The following is a 16,558-nucleotide window of genomic DNA, read 5'->3' as shown; positions in this document are numbered from 1 at the left end:
CCCAGCCTGATCGGCCGACACTGGAGTCTGCTGATCTGAACTCAGCTGAACTCCTGTACACACAGCCCGCACACGGTCACATGTGATCGGCAGCAGGCAGTGACTGCTATTAACCTGCAGCTATTGCAGCGTGTGCGGACTGTGAGATCAGGAGTCCGCTGACTCCAGTGCCGACCGATAAATTCTGTGTCCCGATGCAGAAGGATCCGGTAAAATAACGGTTGCATGAGTTGCACATTTAATCCACAGGATCCTGTCATATGCGGTTTGCGTTTTTTTGCCTACAGGCAAAAAAAACGCTGATGTGAAAGTAGCCTGCAAAATGCATGTCACACGGATGATACGGATGACACACAGACTAGGCAAGAGGAAAAAAAAAGCAATCTCAATACCCCTTCATTTTATTTTCCCCAATTATTTTTTTCACATGTTGCGCCAGCTAATAATCATAATTTCTGTACAAACACACACACACACACACTATACACACACACACACACACACACTATACACACACACACACACACACACACTATACACACACACACACTATAAACACACACACTATACACACACACACTACACACACACACACACTACACACACACTATATACACACACACACTATATACACACACACACACACTATATACACACACACACACACTATACACACACACACACTATATACACACACTATACACACACACACTACACACACACTATATACACACACACACTACACACACTATACATACACACACACTATAAACACACACACACTACACACTATATACACACACACACTATACATACACACACACTATAAACACACACACACTATATACACACACTATATATACACACACACACTATATACACACACACACACACTACACACACTATACACAAACACACTATACACACACACTATACACACACACACTATACACACACTATATACACACACAAACTATATACACACACACACTACACACACTATACACAAACACACTATACACATACACACTATACACACACACACTATATACACACACACTATATACACACACACTATATACATACACACACACACACTATAAACACACACACTATAAACACACACACTATATATACACACACACACTATATACACACACACACTACACACACTATACACAAACACACTATACACACACACTATACACACACACTATACACACACACACACACTATACACACACTATATACACACAAACTATATACACACACACTACACACACTATACACAAACACACTATACACATACACTATACACACACACTATACACACACACTATACACAAACACACTATACACACACACTATATACACACACACTATATACACACACACTATATACACACACACACTATACATAAACACACACACACTATAAACACACACACTGTATACACACTATATATACACACACACACACTATATACACACACACACACTATACACAAACACACTATACACACACACACTATACACACACTGTACACACACACACTATACACACACTATATACACACACAAACTATATACACACACACACTACACACACTATACACAAACACACTATACACAAACACACTATACACACACACTATACACACACACTATACACACACACTATACACAAACACTATACACAAACACACTATACACACACACACTATATACACACACACTATATACACACACACACTATACACACACACACTATGGACTATATGAGAACAAGCAGAAGATAGCCGCTTTCCTCCCCGGGTTGTGCAGAGCTGGCAGCTGTCTCTGTGTGATTGCTCTCCGTGCATACACAGGGAAGAGGCAGGGAGGAGGCTTTGGACTTTGGGTGGAGAGGAGAGCAGAGTGGGTGTGTTAGATACAGTGGGTGTGTAAGATACCGCCCTAGAGCCACAAAGAATTATGGGAGTTGTAGGAACTGAACCCAGGAAGTCAGAAGAGAGATTAACCCCATCAGAGCTGGAGCCAGTAATGAGGATGTGCTGCTAGTGCACAATAAAAGGTAATATTGCTGAAAAAAACATAATAGATGTGTGGAGAGACACATATTAGCAAGATTTATCAGGAAAAAAAAAACAGTTTTGGTAACTGGACAACTTCTTTAAGGAAGGAGAATGTAGCCCTGCCGGCCATCACCCGGCTCCCCCCTTCAGCGACTCACCTAAATATCCCCCCTCCCCCCTAATGGTGTGAAGGGGCTGGAGAGCAAGTAAACACATAGGCAATACAGGCAAGATGACAGGTATGACAGGGCTCCAAGATCTTCTCCAGTTGGAAGCTGCGCTGCTGAAAAAATAACAAATAACTCTGCTTAACAGAAACAAGCTCCTCCACAATGGTCTGAATAGAGATTCTATTTCCAGCAATGAGTGAAGCCAATGGCGTGTATATATAGCAGAAGGGAGAGATAATAACAAGATGCAGCTGAAATAATTAGCTAAATAAAGCTAAATAATTCTCATCCAGCAGGGAAAGGTCTTTAACCCCTTCAGCATGTGAAGTAAAAGAACACATTTAAGACAACAGTCAAGTGGCTCTACAGAAGGCCTGTGACCAATTAACCTCCTGACCCCAGATTGGACATCAGGACATGGCACACTCATGACAGTACCTCACCTTCTTCAATGGGCCTCTGGACTCAAAGGACCGGGTTTGTCTGGATGAGATACATGGAAGGAATGTATCAAACTAATGATGTTCACTTCCAATGCAGGTACCGACAATCTTTCCTCAGGATGATAATAGTGCACCAAATATTAAAATGAGTGGCGAACAAAGCGAGAATCCATGATTCTTGCCATCTGAAACTCTATCAACAATATCTAGAGCTAGCGGTAAAGGTGGCAGCTCTACAGACTTGAGAAATGGCCTGTGTAACACATTATAGATTATATGTGCTTGAGGTAGATTTAAAGAAAAAGCCACGGGTTAATAACGGTGACTACCGTGTACAGTCCAATGACCCAAGGGCCTAACTTGGAAGAAGGAATCTTCAACTTAATATTTCTGGTGGACAGCCATACATAATTATTCACACACAGGTCTGGACGAATGAGGTTTATCAGCCATATGTTTGTATCTGTCACGCATAACCTGTAAGTTGTTCTGTACCCCTTGCCATACAGAAGAGAGTGACACAGAAAATTGTTCCTATCCACCAACCCCTGAGGACTTGTCTCTACTGGAAGCAAATAATTGAGGATGAACGCCAGGTCACTGTTATGATTCAGGGTCTGAGGAGGATCAAAAAATGCAGAATCCCAAATGGTAACAGAGTGGCTGGAACCTTAACGGATTGCAGACCTAATCCTGACACTCAAATAGAAGTAGCTGTGGGACGAGCCTACGATGGACCTAGTTGTCTCGACACAGCCAGAGAACTAAATATTCTCACAGATAGAGATATAAGAAAGCTAAACTACCTCAGAGCGGTCACTAAATATAGATAGATAGCCCCCCACATGTAAAGGCTACGGAGATATAGAAAAACACAATACAAAGCTAGAAAAGACATATTCAGCAAAAGGTGAGGCCCAAACTATCTTTATAGGAAAGGATACCAGCACTTCTGATATGGAAAAATCCTGAGGTCACACAACCTCTCCCCCACTGTATCAGCACTCTGATGTTACTGGGATCCAAAAACACTAATATAGATGAGGGACTGAATTAATACCAAGCATGACAAACACAATACCTTGCAGAATCATGGAGCTAAGTATACATACACTCCCAGCAGGGAATAATCCCATTCCACCAAGAACTCCATACAGACAAAATAGGAATCAAGCATTAGTATCAAAGCAGAAAAAACAACAAGAAAGTGGAAAACAAACAGCAGGTACAAAGACCACTTATGTGAGAGGAGTTCTGGCAGTGAGAAGGGCTGGTTACAGAATGTCCTTAAAACACAGGAGACCATTTAGCATCGGCAAGTAACAAGAGCAAACTACTCAATTATATCGTCCCAATCTGACCCTGATTGCCAGTTCTCTACAGGTCTATGGCTTTCATTCCACAAATCAACTGCACCGCCAGCACTGACCACAAGAGGGAGCCCCAAACTGGAAAACGTATTCACAACAGGTCACCATTTTTTGGTGCATACATTAGTGGACTCATTGCAATAATTGTTTAGAGCAAACTCAGCCAAGGGTAAACAAGATGACCAGTCTTCTTGATTATAAGACAAAAAATACCTGCGGTATGTTGCCAGGCTTTGATTCAGGCGTTCAGTCTGACCAATAGATTGAGGATGGAACGCTGAGAAAAAGGGATAGATCTACACCCACACAAGAACAAAATGCTTTCCAAAATTTAGATACAAACTGAGTCCCTTGGTCTGACCCCACATCGGAGGGAAACCTGTGAAGCTTTGTGATCTCAGAGACAAACACTTGAGATAAAAAGTTTTAGCGTTAGGAAGAGTGGGTAAGGTAAAGAAGTGCGCCATTTTACTAAACATATCCACCACCACTAAAATCAGAGTCTTTCCAGTGGATGAAGGAAGGTCAGTAATAAAATCCACAGATAAAGGATTCCATAGTTTGTCAGGTATAGCCAACGGTAGCAGGGACCCAGATGGGTGAATATGTGGGGTCTTAGAACGTGCATAAACACTGCAGGTAGATACAAAATCAACCACATCCCGATGTAACCTTGGTCACCAAAAATGACGAGAACGGAGGTCCAAGTTTGTTTTACTACCTGGGTGACCCGCAAGCACTTGAGGTGCAAATGTAAAGGCACAAATAACTTCTCTGACGGGCAGGCAGCAAGAGCATCACCCTGAGCCTTCAGTACCTCACCCTCAAGCTCAGAGCACACTGAAGAGAAAATAACCCCTTCCTGTAAAATAGGAACAGAGTCATCAAAATTACCTCCCCCAGGAAAACTCCAGGACATAGCGTCAGCTTTAACGTTTTTAACACCAGTATGGTAAGTGACAACAAAATAAACCTAATCTATATATATAATTGCCTTATTCTGTCTGTCTGTCTGTCTGTCTTGCTCCAAAATTGTGTCCTTACGGTGACACAAAGCTGATTGGCCGCTGGGCTCGCCATGGCCCCGCCCCCCCGCACGGATTGGCCGCTCGCCCAGTCTGCGCCCCCACACGGATTGGCCGGCCGCTCGCCCAGGCTCCGCTCCCCCACAGATTGGCCTCTCGCCCCGGCACCCTGCAGGCATTGGCAACTCGGCCACGCCCCGCCCCCCTCATGCAATGCACGCTAGCTCTGGCCCCGCCACCCCCCACATTCCCCGAACGGACACGGTCACGGAGCCACGACTCCCAGGTGAGTACTGTACCCCCGGGAGCCTACATCAGCGTACGCCGCCAAACCAGCCGACACATACCCTCGCATTGCTGGGGCTGGCCGGCGTATGCTGGTGTGGGCTCCCGTGCGAGCGGGGGACGAGATACGCTGGTAACCATGGTAGCATAGTTACCAGCGCATCAAGGTCCTGCAGCGGCGGAACATACGCACACACATAACAGCACACACACACACATACACACACACACATCAGATCACACTCACTCTCACACACACCTCACACACACATCACATCGCATCCACATACTCACAACATCCTGGGATATCGCTTGCTTCTCGGCGGCGATACTGTGCTGTGAGCTTCCAGGACCTGCCGGAGGATCACATGGCCAGAAGCATGTGGTATCTCCGGATGTTGTGAGTGTGAGCGCGTATGTGCAATATCGTCAATGTGTGTGTGCGTGAGTGTATGCGATCGGGTGTGTGTGTGTGTGTGAGTGTATGCGATCGGGTGTGTGTGAGTGTATGCGATCGGGTGTGTGTGAGTGTATGCGATCGGGTGTGTGTGTGTGTGTGTGTGTGAGTGTATGCGATCGGATCTGTGAGTGTCAGCAGAGGAGCACGGCGTGCTGGAGGAGGCTGGGAGGAGAGAGGCTGATCCTGGGGAAGGCTGGGATGGGGAGGCTGAGAGAAGAGAGGCTGATGCTGGGGAAGGCTGGGGTAGGCTGGGAGGAGAGAGGCTGATGCTGGGGACCGAAAAGGCTGATGCTGGGGGAGGCTGAGGCTGGGGTAGGCTGGGAGGAGAGAGGCTGATGCTGGGAGGAGAGAGGCTGATGCTGGGGGAGGCTGAGGCTGGGGTAGGCTGGGAGGAGAGAGGCTGATGCTGGGAAGAGAGAGGCTGATGCTGGGAGGAGAGAGGCTGATGCTGTGGGGAGGCTGATGCTGGGGGAGGCTGAGGCTGGGGTAGGCTGGGAGGAGAGAGGCTGATGCTGGGAGGAGAGAGGCTGATGCTGGGAGGAGAGAGGCTGATGCTGGGGGAGGCTGATGCTGGGGGAGGCTGAGGCTGGGGTAGGCTGGGAGGAGAGAGGCTGATGCTGGGAGGAGAGAGGCTGATGCTGGGAGGAGAGAGGCTGATGCTGGGAGGAGAGAGGCTGATGCTAGGGACAGAAAAGGCTAATGCTGGGAGGAGAGAGGCTGATGCTGGGGACAGAAAAGGCTGATGCTGGGAGGAGAGAGGCTGATGCTGGGATGAGAGAGGCTGATGCTGGGGACAGAGAGGCTGATGCTGGGGAAAGAGAGGCTGATGCTGGGGACAGAGAGGCTGATGCTGGGAGGAGAAAGGCTGATGCTGCGGGTAGAGAGGCTGATGCTGGGAGGAGAGAGGCTGATGCTGCGGGCAGAGAGGCTGATGCTGCGGGTAGAGAGGCTGATGCTGGTGCAGCATGGGGGATGGAGCACGATGGGGGGTGCGCAGCATGGGGGATGGAGCACGTTTCGGAGTGCGCAGCATGGCGCATGGAGCACGTTTGGGAGTGCGCAGCATGGCGGATGGAGTACGTTTGGGAGTGCGCAGCATGCCGGATGGAGCACGTTTGGGAGTGCGCAGCATGGCGGATGGACCACGTTTGGGAGTGCGCAGCATGGCGGATGGAGCACGTTTGGGAGTGCGCAGCATGGCGGATGGAGCACGTTTGGGAGTGCGCAGCATGGCGGATGGAGCACGTTTGGGAGTGCGCAGCATGGCGGATGGAGCACGTTTGGGAGTGCGCAGCATGGTGGATGGACCACGTTTGGGAGTGCGCAGCATGGCAGATGGAGCACGTTTGGGAGTGCGCAGCATGGCGGATGGAGCACGTTTGGGAGTGCGCAGCATGGCGGATGGAGCACGTTTGGGAGTGCGCAGCATGGGGGATGCAGCACGATGGGGAGTGCGGAGTATGGCGGATGGAGCACGTTTGGGAGTGCGCAGCATGGCGGATGGACCACGTTTGGGAGTGCGCAGCATGGGAGATGGAGCACGATGGGGGGTGCGCAGCATAGGGGATGGAGCACGATGGGGAGTGCGCTGCATGGGGGATGGAGCACGATGGGGAGTGCGCTGCATGGGGGATGGAGCACGATGGGAAGTGCACACTTCCCCCCAACACACACACACGCGCGCGCACTGAACAACACACCACACACACACACTGGGAACCACAAACAACTGCCCTACACAGACACCCACACACACAGACAACGCTGCACACACACAACACCCAACACACAAACACCGCGGCACACACAAATATACGCACATACCGCACAACACACACATTGCACAAAACATACCTCCCCCCAAAACACACCACACACACACAAACCGCGCAACACACACACACACACACAACGCTACAGACACACAGCGCTCCACAAACAATGCAACACACGCAACACACATACAACACCGCTCTCACCCCCCGCCACACCCAGACAACACCCAGAACATGTACAGCGCCCTACACAAACACTTGGTAACTACACACAACAACATCTATATATATATATATATAACAAAAATCATACATGAACTACGCAATACGTAAATTCTAGAATACCCGATGCGTAGAATCGGCCACCTTCTAGTAATAAATAAAGACCATTCTGCTTGCCTAGAGTTAAGACGTTTAGCAAATTCAAGGGATAAATGTTCTCCATTGTGAATATAATAGTTCTTTCCAGCCGGCAATGACTTTTTAGAGAAAAAGATGCATGGATGCCACTTACTAGGGGATGACCTCTGAGATAGCACAGCCCCAACCCCTACTTTGGAGGCATAAACCTCAACAATGAATGTTCATAAGGCCATAGCTCCCTCTATTAACTAAGGAGTTTCATATAGTACCAGTGCGTCTTTTAGCCTTTCTGACAGGCCCTGACAAAAATGGCTTCTAAGGGCAAGGTCATTCCACCTGGTGCCAATGGCCCATCTATGGAACTCCGAGCAAAACTCCTACGCGGGCTGGTCCCCCTTCTAGAGTTACAGAGCTTAGATTCAGCAAAGAAAGGTCATCATAAATAAGGCCTAGAGCCGCAAAAAAACCCCCAGAATGAGTATCTCCTTGTAAAAGGGAGATAATCTCAACCCATTATTCCTCACTCCCAGATGAGAAAGGAGCAAGTAGAGCTTGCAAGCTTCACTAAAAACCACAAATTTGTCATGTGTGGAAGAGCCACTTTAGGTTCAGGTTCCACATAGCTGGCTGCCAGTCCTGAGGGCTGCTGTTGCAGAGGTAAAAAAATCAAACCACTGATCTGTCAGACCTAGGGAAAAAGTCTGCAACTGATCTGCAAGAGCTGTGAAAGGATGCATGAAAAAAATCCTGCAAAAAATGTGTACCGGAAAAAATGTCATGCCAGTGACTGTAAAGCCTGCTTTAAATGTTACAATTTCGCATACGATATCGTATGCGATCGTAACCGCCCCCATCGTATGTGCGGCACGTTCAATTTGTTGAATGTGCCGGACAAACGATTAACCCCCGTCACACGTACTTACCCGTCCATACGACCTCGATGTGGGCAGCGAACGTCCACTTCCTGGAGTGGGAGGGACGTTCGGCGTCACATTGACGTCACACGGCAGCCGGCCAATAGAAGCGGAGGGGCGGAGATGAGCGGGATGTAAACATCCCGCCCACCTCTTTCCTTCCGCATTGCTGGTTGGAGCCGCGGGATGCAGGTAAGATCTGTTCAATGTTCCCAGGGTGTCACACACTGCGATGTGTGCTGCCTCGGGAACATTGAACAACCCGACGTGCAATTCGTCAGGATTCAACGACGTGTATGCGATGAACGTTTTACCGTTCAATCGCAATTGCACATACCTGTCACACACTACAATGTACCTTACGATGCCAGATGTCCGTCACTTACGACGTGACCCCGCCGACACATCGTAAGATATATTGTAGCGTGTAAAGCGGGCTTAAGGTAGCTGTGACAGTGAGCACCAGAGTAGTCCCTCAAGCTATCAGTCCCTAGGCTAATCCCTGTCCTCAGGATTACCCATAAAGGTGGAGATGCCTGAATTTCATAACTTGCTATACTCCTGGTAATGAATCATATAAATGTTCCCCCTCCCCACCAAGGAAGTAAAGGCGCAAGAGGTCAAGGAAATATAGAGGCAATTCAGGCAAGGGAACAGGTATGACAGGGCTCCAAGATATTCTCCAGTTGAAAGCTGCGCTGCTGCAAAAGGAACAAACACCTTTGCTTAACAGAAATAAGCTCCTCCACAATAGTTAGAATAGAGATTCTACTCTCAGCATGGAGTGAAGCCAGGGGCGGGTAGATATATAGCGGAAGGGAGAGATAATAATCTGGAGCTGAAATTAAGGCTAAGAGAATTCCCACCAGTCAGCAGGGAAAGGGTCCTTATCCCCTTTAGCATAGAAGGAAAAGTACATATGCAAGACAACAGTTAACAGATAAATGAGCTCTATAGAAGGCCTGCGATTGATTAAACTGCGACACTTCCTGACCCCAGATGTGACATCAGGACGCGGCACACTCATGACACCTTCTGATCAATGCTGTAGGACATAATGTAGTGGAAATAATTGGGTTATTTAGGAATTTCTTAAATACATCTATAAATTGTCAACCTTTAATGACTTTCCAAAAGAGCAGATTTAATGCAGACCTATGACAGCGAAGGTCCTACATGATACCTGGAGTGGCAAATACTGCTGTGAATATCAATGAAAAATGAGCTGTCTACGGACACCAGGGCCAAAATTGTAGACTTGCACAAGCTGGGATGTCCTACAGGACAATTGGCAAGCAGCTTTGTGAAGCCAACAACTGTTGGTGCAATAATTAGAAAATGGAAGACACATAAGATGACTGTCAATCTTACTAAGGCGGGCTTTGCACACTACGACATCGCAGGTGCGATGTCGGTGGGGTCAAATTGAAAATGACGTACTTCCGGCATCCCATGCGACATCGTAGTGTGTAAAGGCTCGATGATACGATTAACGAGCGCAAAAGCGTCGTAATCGTATCATCGGTGCAGCGTCGGCGTAATCCATCATTATGCTGACATGACGGTCCGATGTTGTTCCTCGCTCCTGCGGCAGCACACATCGCTGTGTGTGAAGCCGCAGGAGCGAGGAACATCTCCTACCGGCGTCACTGCGGCTTCCGTAGGATATGTGGAAGGAAGGAGGTGGGCGGGATGTTTACATCCCGCTCATCTCCGCCCCTCCGCACCTATTGGCCGCCTGCCGTGTGACGTCGCAGTGACGCCGTACGACCCGCCCCCTTAATAAGGAGGCGGGTCGCCGGCCAGAGTGACGGTCGCAGGGCGGGTGAGTCCATGTGAAGCTGCCGTAGCGATAATGTTCGCTACGGCAGTTATCACAAGGATATCGCAGCTGCGACGGGGGCGGGGACTATCGCGCTCAGCATCGCAGCATCGGCCTGCGATGTCGCAGCGTGCAAAGCCCGCCTAAGTCTGGGGGCTCCATGCAAGATCTCGCCTCATGGGGTAAGGATGATTCAAGGAACACGTCGCCCAGATGCAGGAGAGAATTGCGAAGGTAATGCCTATCATGAAGGCGCATCTCTGCCAAGCGCAAGACGCCTCAGCAAAGGTCTACAACTGGTCAGCAAGGATGAGACAATTCAGCCCTGGAGACTGACTGCTGATGTGTGTTCATTCTACTAAAGACTGCACATTCTCCATGTCTAGAATGTACGGCAAACATCCTCTACCTTTTTGTAGCAGCTGCTGAATGAGAAGAATCTGTGACTTTTCTGCATTTAGTGGTCACTACTAACCTGGGTAGTCATATGTAGGAATCTCCTCTTTACACAGCTGATCACCCCTCACATATGTCTCTGTAGGAATCTCCTCTTTGCACCACTCATCACCTCTCACGTATGTCTCTGTAGTATTAATATGGGGCAGATCTTCACCCTGAAACAAACATTGTAAAAGTCACAGACAGATGGAGAAGTCCCATCTATGATCAGCTCTAATCCTGCCATCTCCACCGCTCTCATTACACAAGTATAAAACATATACCGTATTTTTCGGACTATAAGACGCACCGGACTATAAGACTTGTTTTAGAGGAGGAAAAAATAGAAAAAAATAAAATTAAAGTAAAAGAATGTGGTCATGACACACTGTAATTTTACTGCTGACAGTGTTACTGAGGTAATAATATCCCCAAATTCTGTCCTCTTATCCTCCATTCTGGGTACCTTCCAGGTATATATGGCCCCCATCGTGGAATATGTATGTTCCCCATCATTATGTGTGTGATCCTCCAATCTGGATTGTGTGTGTGTGTGTGTGTATATATATATGTATATGATCCAACCCCATCCAGGTGTACAGTAATGCCTTTATATACTATATTATTTATTGCCTTACTTTTACTGTTGTGCTGCTCACCATGCTTCAGTTTGGTCCTGGCATTACAAACAAAGTCTCCCATCTCTCAAGGACCTGCAGTGATGTAATGAAGAGGCGGGCTCTGTGCTGTTCTGTGCTGCTCTGGCCACCCCTCTGCATTACATCACTGTAGGTCCTTGTCAGCTATGTGAGACTGTTTCTAGTGTAAAGGCAGCAGGAGCAAAGTGAAAGTAATTTGAGCCCTCAGCACAGAGACTGCGGCTGTGCTGTGAAGGTATGCCGTGCTCTGGCCCGGACACTGCAGTGATCTGCACTTCCCCCCGGGCCATACATGACTGCAGCGGCACCCTGGTCCTGCCTCCTAAACAGCGGACACACAGTCTCCCCAGCCACTGCAGGAAGCCGGGGGCTGGAGAACCCACGTGTGACCGCTGTTTACATTAAACAAGTATTCATTAGCTGCTCCTCACACCCGCTGACTGCAGAGAGAGGTGGGCGGGGAGCAGCTAATGAATATTCACTGACTTTAAGCAGCGGGCACACGTGGTTTCTCCAGCAGCCGGCATCCTGCAGCAGCGACCCTCCCTGCCTACTGTGATCCCACTGCATAGCGCTGACTCCCCCACAGCTCCCTACCCCGCAGCTTCAGACCATAAGACGCACCCCACACTTTCCTCCCAAATTTGGAGGAAAAAAAGTGCGTCTTATGGTCCGAAAAATACGGTAATACTGGTGGATAAAACAAGACTGAGCACAAGACCTTCACAGCCGTCTACACATCATAGAAAGATTTCATGGCTCCTTCTCTCCATCTACCTGATGATCCTGAGGAACATCGGGATCTTCTTGTTTACAGTCCTGTGGGAGAAGAGGATGGGGGCATCTCTCTGGTGTTGTCCTCTTACTGGATAGAACTGGAGGAGACACATACAGGGACTGAATTAATTCCTTACATACAGATAATTATAGGCCGTGTGTATTTAGTCCTGTCTATTAGGGATCCACTATACAGAGTAGATTTTTCTTGCCATGATTTTCTAATTTCAGGAGATTGGGTGGATCCATCCTCTGAGATCTGGCTGATACAAGTCTCACTCCAACAGAAGGGCGTCCAATGATCAAAATAATGGGGACAGTTTTGGGTGGAGGAGCATGTGGTGATCTAGCAGCAGAATGGTGACCATTTGATAGGGACGGACTACAACCCTGATAAAGCAGCCACAGCCGGTGACTGAGAAGAATCTGTGACTTCTCTGCATTTCGTGGTCACTACTCACCTGGGCGGTTATCTGTAGGAATCTCCTCTTTACTCCGCTCATCACCCCTCACATATGTCTCTGTAGTATTAATATGGGGCAGATCTTCACCCTGAAACAAACATTGTAAAAGTCACAGACAGATGAAGAAGTCACACCTATGATCAGCTCTAATCCTGCCATCTCCACCGCTCTCATTACACAAGTATAACACATATAATACTGGTGGATAAAACAAGACTGAGCACAAGACCTTCACAGCCGTCTACACATCATAGGGAGATTTCATGGCTCCTTCTCTCCATCTACCTGATGATCCTGAGGAACATCGGGATCTTCTTGTTTACAGTCCTGTGGGAGAAGAGGATGGGGACATCTCTCTGGTATTGTCCTCTTACTGGATAGAACTGGAGGAGACACATACAGGGACTGAATTAATTCCTTACATACAGATAATTATAGGCCGTGTGTATTTAGTCCTGTCTATTAGGGATCCACCATACAGAGTAGATTTTTCTTGCCATGATTTTTTAATTTCAGGAGATTGGGTGGATCCTACCTCTGAGATCTGGCTGATACAAGTCTCACTCCAACAGAAGGGCATCCAATGATCAAAATAATGGGGACAGTTTTGGGTGGAGGAGCATGTGGTGATCTAGCAGCAGAATGGTGACCATTTGATAGGGACGGACTACAACCCTGATAAAGCAGCCACAGCCGGTGACTGAGAAGAATCTGTGACTTCTCTGCATTTCGTGGTCACTACTCACCTGGGCGGTTATCTGTAGGAATCTCCTCTATACTCCGCTCATCACCCCTCACATATGTCTCTGTAGTATTAATATGGGGCAGATCTTCACCCTGAAATAAATATTGTAAAAGTCACAGACAGATGGAGAAGTCACACCTATGGTCAGCTCTAATCCTGCCATCTCCACCGCTCTTGTACCGCCCTGAGAGGGGCCCGGCCGCTTCCTCCGCTTGCTCGGGCCGAGCCGCTCGAGGTCCGGGGCTCGGGTTGTCGGTGGCACGAGCGCCTCCGGACTGGGCCCGCGTCACTTTTGTTAAAGGGGGGTAGGCGGTGGTAGGATTTGGTGGTCGTGTGACGGGTCGTGACGCCACCCACGGGTCGTGGTGACGGGAGAAGCACCACAGCTGCAGCTGAAGTGATGGCGGGCTCGTCCGGGATCGGTGTTGCAGCCGCAGCCGAGATGTTAGCCCCTCCGTGGGTAGGGGCGGCGTGTCCCGGGGCCCGGTGGGGAACTGTAAGGGTTGGTTGTTGTTGTTGTCGAAGTGCAAGGCGCCGTGCCGCGGTGTAGTGTGTCGTGCCCGGATGGCACTGGTGTACTCACGATTAATTCACACTGAGTCACTGGTAAACCAAAGTTCGGGTCTGGTCGGTTCCCGCGGCCGGCTGCTGATGTCCCCCTGCGGGGTTGATGGTGGCCCCTATTCCCGTGCACCTCTAGATGTTTGTGTTTCGGCTCCCCCTGCTTCAGCAGTGGTAGCCCGCTCCCCGGCGTTGAGCTGCCGGAGGAGCCCTCAGTTGCCCGCAGGCGCTGGCCCGTCGGCTGTTTGGCCCTTGGCGGTGGCGCTCACCCGGTGTCAGTGGGCTTTTGCCTTCTTTCGGGACTTCGGTTGTGGATGAACCCGTGAGGTCCGGCCAGCAATCAGTCAATTTGCCTATACTCAGTGGCTTCTAAGCTAGGACGGGGTCTGAGTACCCTTCCTTTTGGTGCTCCGGTACACGTTTGACTCCCCAGGTCGGGACCGGCGGGCCACAGCCCAGGCACGGTCCATACGGTTCCGCCGGTTGCTGCACCGGTACTCCTGCAGACGGCCACCACCGCCTGCCTGCCTGACGTTTTCCAAGGGGCCCAGGCTCCAACCCGGGTCCCTGACAGCTCTACAGCTCCTGTCAACCTCTCTCTGCAACTTCACTCTATTCCAGACTCCTTTCTCTCACTGTTTGAACTTCCTGCCTCAGGACAGTAGTCTCCTCGGTGGGCGTGTCTTTCCGCCTGACTCTGCCCACCTGGTGTGCCCTACTGGCCCTGAGGGAGGCATCAGGTCTCCCTTTCGGGTGACATGTGTGTGACCTCACAGGGGGTGGTGGGGTGTGTGTGTATGTGGCTGATGTAATTACCTGTGACCCCTGGGGTCCAGGGCGTCACACTCTCATTACACAAGTATAAAACATATAATACTGGTGGATAAAACAAGACTGAGCACAAGACCTTCACAGCCGTCTACACATCATAGGGAGATTTCATGGCACCTTCTCTCCAACTACCTGATGATCCTGAGGAACATCGGGGTCTTCTTGTTTACAGTCCTGTGGGAGAAGAGGACGGGGACATCTCTCTGGTGTTGTCCTCTTACTGGATAAAACTGGAGGAAACACAGGACTGAATTCATTCCTTACATACAGATAATTATAGGCCTTGTGTATTTAGTCCTGTCTATTACCTGGTGATGTGAGGGGCTTGGGAACCTCCATCATGACGTCCTTGTACAGATCTTTGTGTCCTTCTAAATACTCCCACTCCTCCATGGAGAAATAGACGGTCACGTCCTGACACCTTATAGGAACCTGACACATACAATGATACCGTCACCCCCGATCCCTTCATAGCGTTACTGTGTAATGTCCCAGCATTCCCAGCAGTGTCACCTCTCCAGTCAGCAGCTCAATCATCTTGTAGGTGAGTTCTAGGATCTTCTGGTCATTGATGTCCTCGTGTATCAGGGGGTGAGGTGGAGGCCCCGTGATTGGGCTCAGGGGTCTTCCCCATCCCTCAGACACAGGGGCCTGACAGCGCTCACTAGAGGTCTTCTTCACTACTGTGTAATCCTGGTTATGGAGAGACACAGTAAGAAATCTCACTCCAGACATTTCCAGAGTCCTCACCTCTCCAGTTCTGTCCATCTGTTATTCCCATAGATAAGAATGGTGTAATGTGACGTCATCAGAATCTCTCACCTCTCCAGTAAGCCGGAAGAGGATCTCTAGGGTGAGGTGTAATATCCTCTCCGCCATCTTGTCCCTGTCCATATCCATACTTGATGGGTCAACCAGGAGAATGCTCTTCTATAGTAAATCTCCACTGAGAGGATCCGATATTGTAGGGACCTGAATGGGGAGAAGATGATGATATGACAGCATAAAGAATCTGCTGTAATAATACAATTACTGGAGATAATAAGGCAGAAATGTATCTAGGGGGGCTGGCGGGGCATGTGCCCCGGGCACAGATGTCAGGGGGGCGATGTCAGGCTGCCTGATGCAGAGCTCTGAGAGTCTCCCTGACGGCTGTGTTTGCTGCCCTCTGTGGTGGGAGCCGGCTATTCTCTACAGGGGCGGACTGGCCCTGGAGGCAAATGCGCCCCCCTCCTTCCCCAGGGCTGGTCCCTCAGTAGCAGTTTCATGCTGCCAACACTGTACTTTACAGGTGTGTTTACAAGTGCCGGCCTAGAACTTCACACACAGTCACACTTAGTGCTGTGGGGGCATCTGCTGACCTGTCTCCACAGCTGGCCGG

The 16,558-nt window shown here is 49.2% G+C and overlaps 1 protein-coding gene across 1 annotated transcript in view; it reads right to left on the bottom strand.

Moving 5' to 3' along the window:
• The window catches only part of LOC142313024 (uncharacterized), a 327,494-nt gene that overhangs the window by 294,538 nt on the left and 16,398 nt on the right, over window positions 1-16,558 (bottom strand). Inside the window, 9 exon segments of the mRNA XM_075352011.1 lie at window positions 11,178-11,316; window positions 12,577-12,674; window positions 13,038-13,128; window positions 13,326-13,423; window positions 13,787-13,877; window positions 15,310-15,407; window positions 15,486-15,609; window positions 15,691-15,870; window positions 16,000-16,149. Coding sequence (XP_075208126.1) covers window positions 11,178-11,316; window positions 12,577-12,674; window positions 13,038-13,128; window positions 13,326-13,423; window positions 13,787-13,877; window positions 15,310-15,407; window positions 15,486-15,609; window positions 15,691-15,870; window positions 16,000-16,077 — 997 coding nt within the window. The 5' untranslated portion in view covers window positions 16,078-16,149.

This window comes from Anomaloglossus baeobatrachus, chromosome 5, assembly GCF_048569485.1.
Source record: "Anomaloglossus baeobatrachus isolate aAnoBae1 chromosome 5, aAnoBae1.hap1, whole genome shotgun sequence".
NCBI lineage: Eukaryota > Metazoa > Chordata > Amphibia > Anura > Aromobatidae > Anomaloglossus > Anomaloglossus baeobatrachus.
The sequence above is the reverse complement of the archived record's forward strand: the minus strand, read 5'-3'. Positions and strand labels throughout refer to the sequence as shown.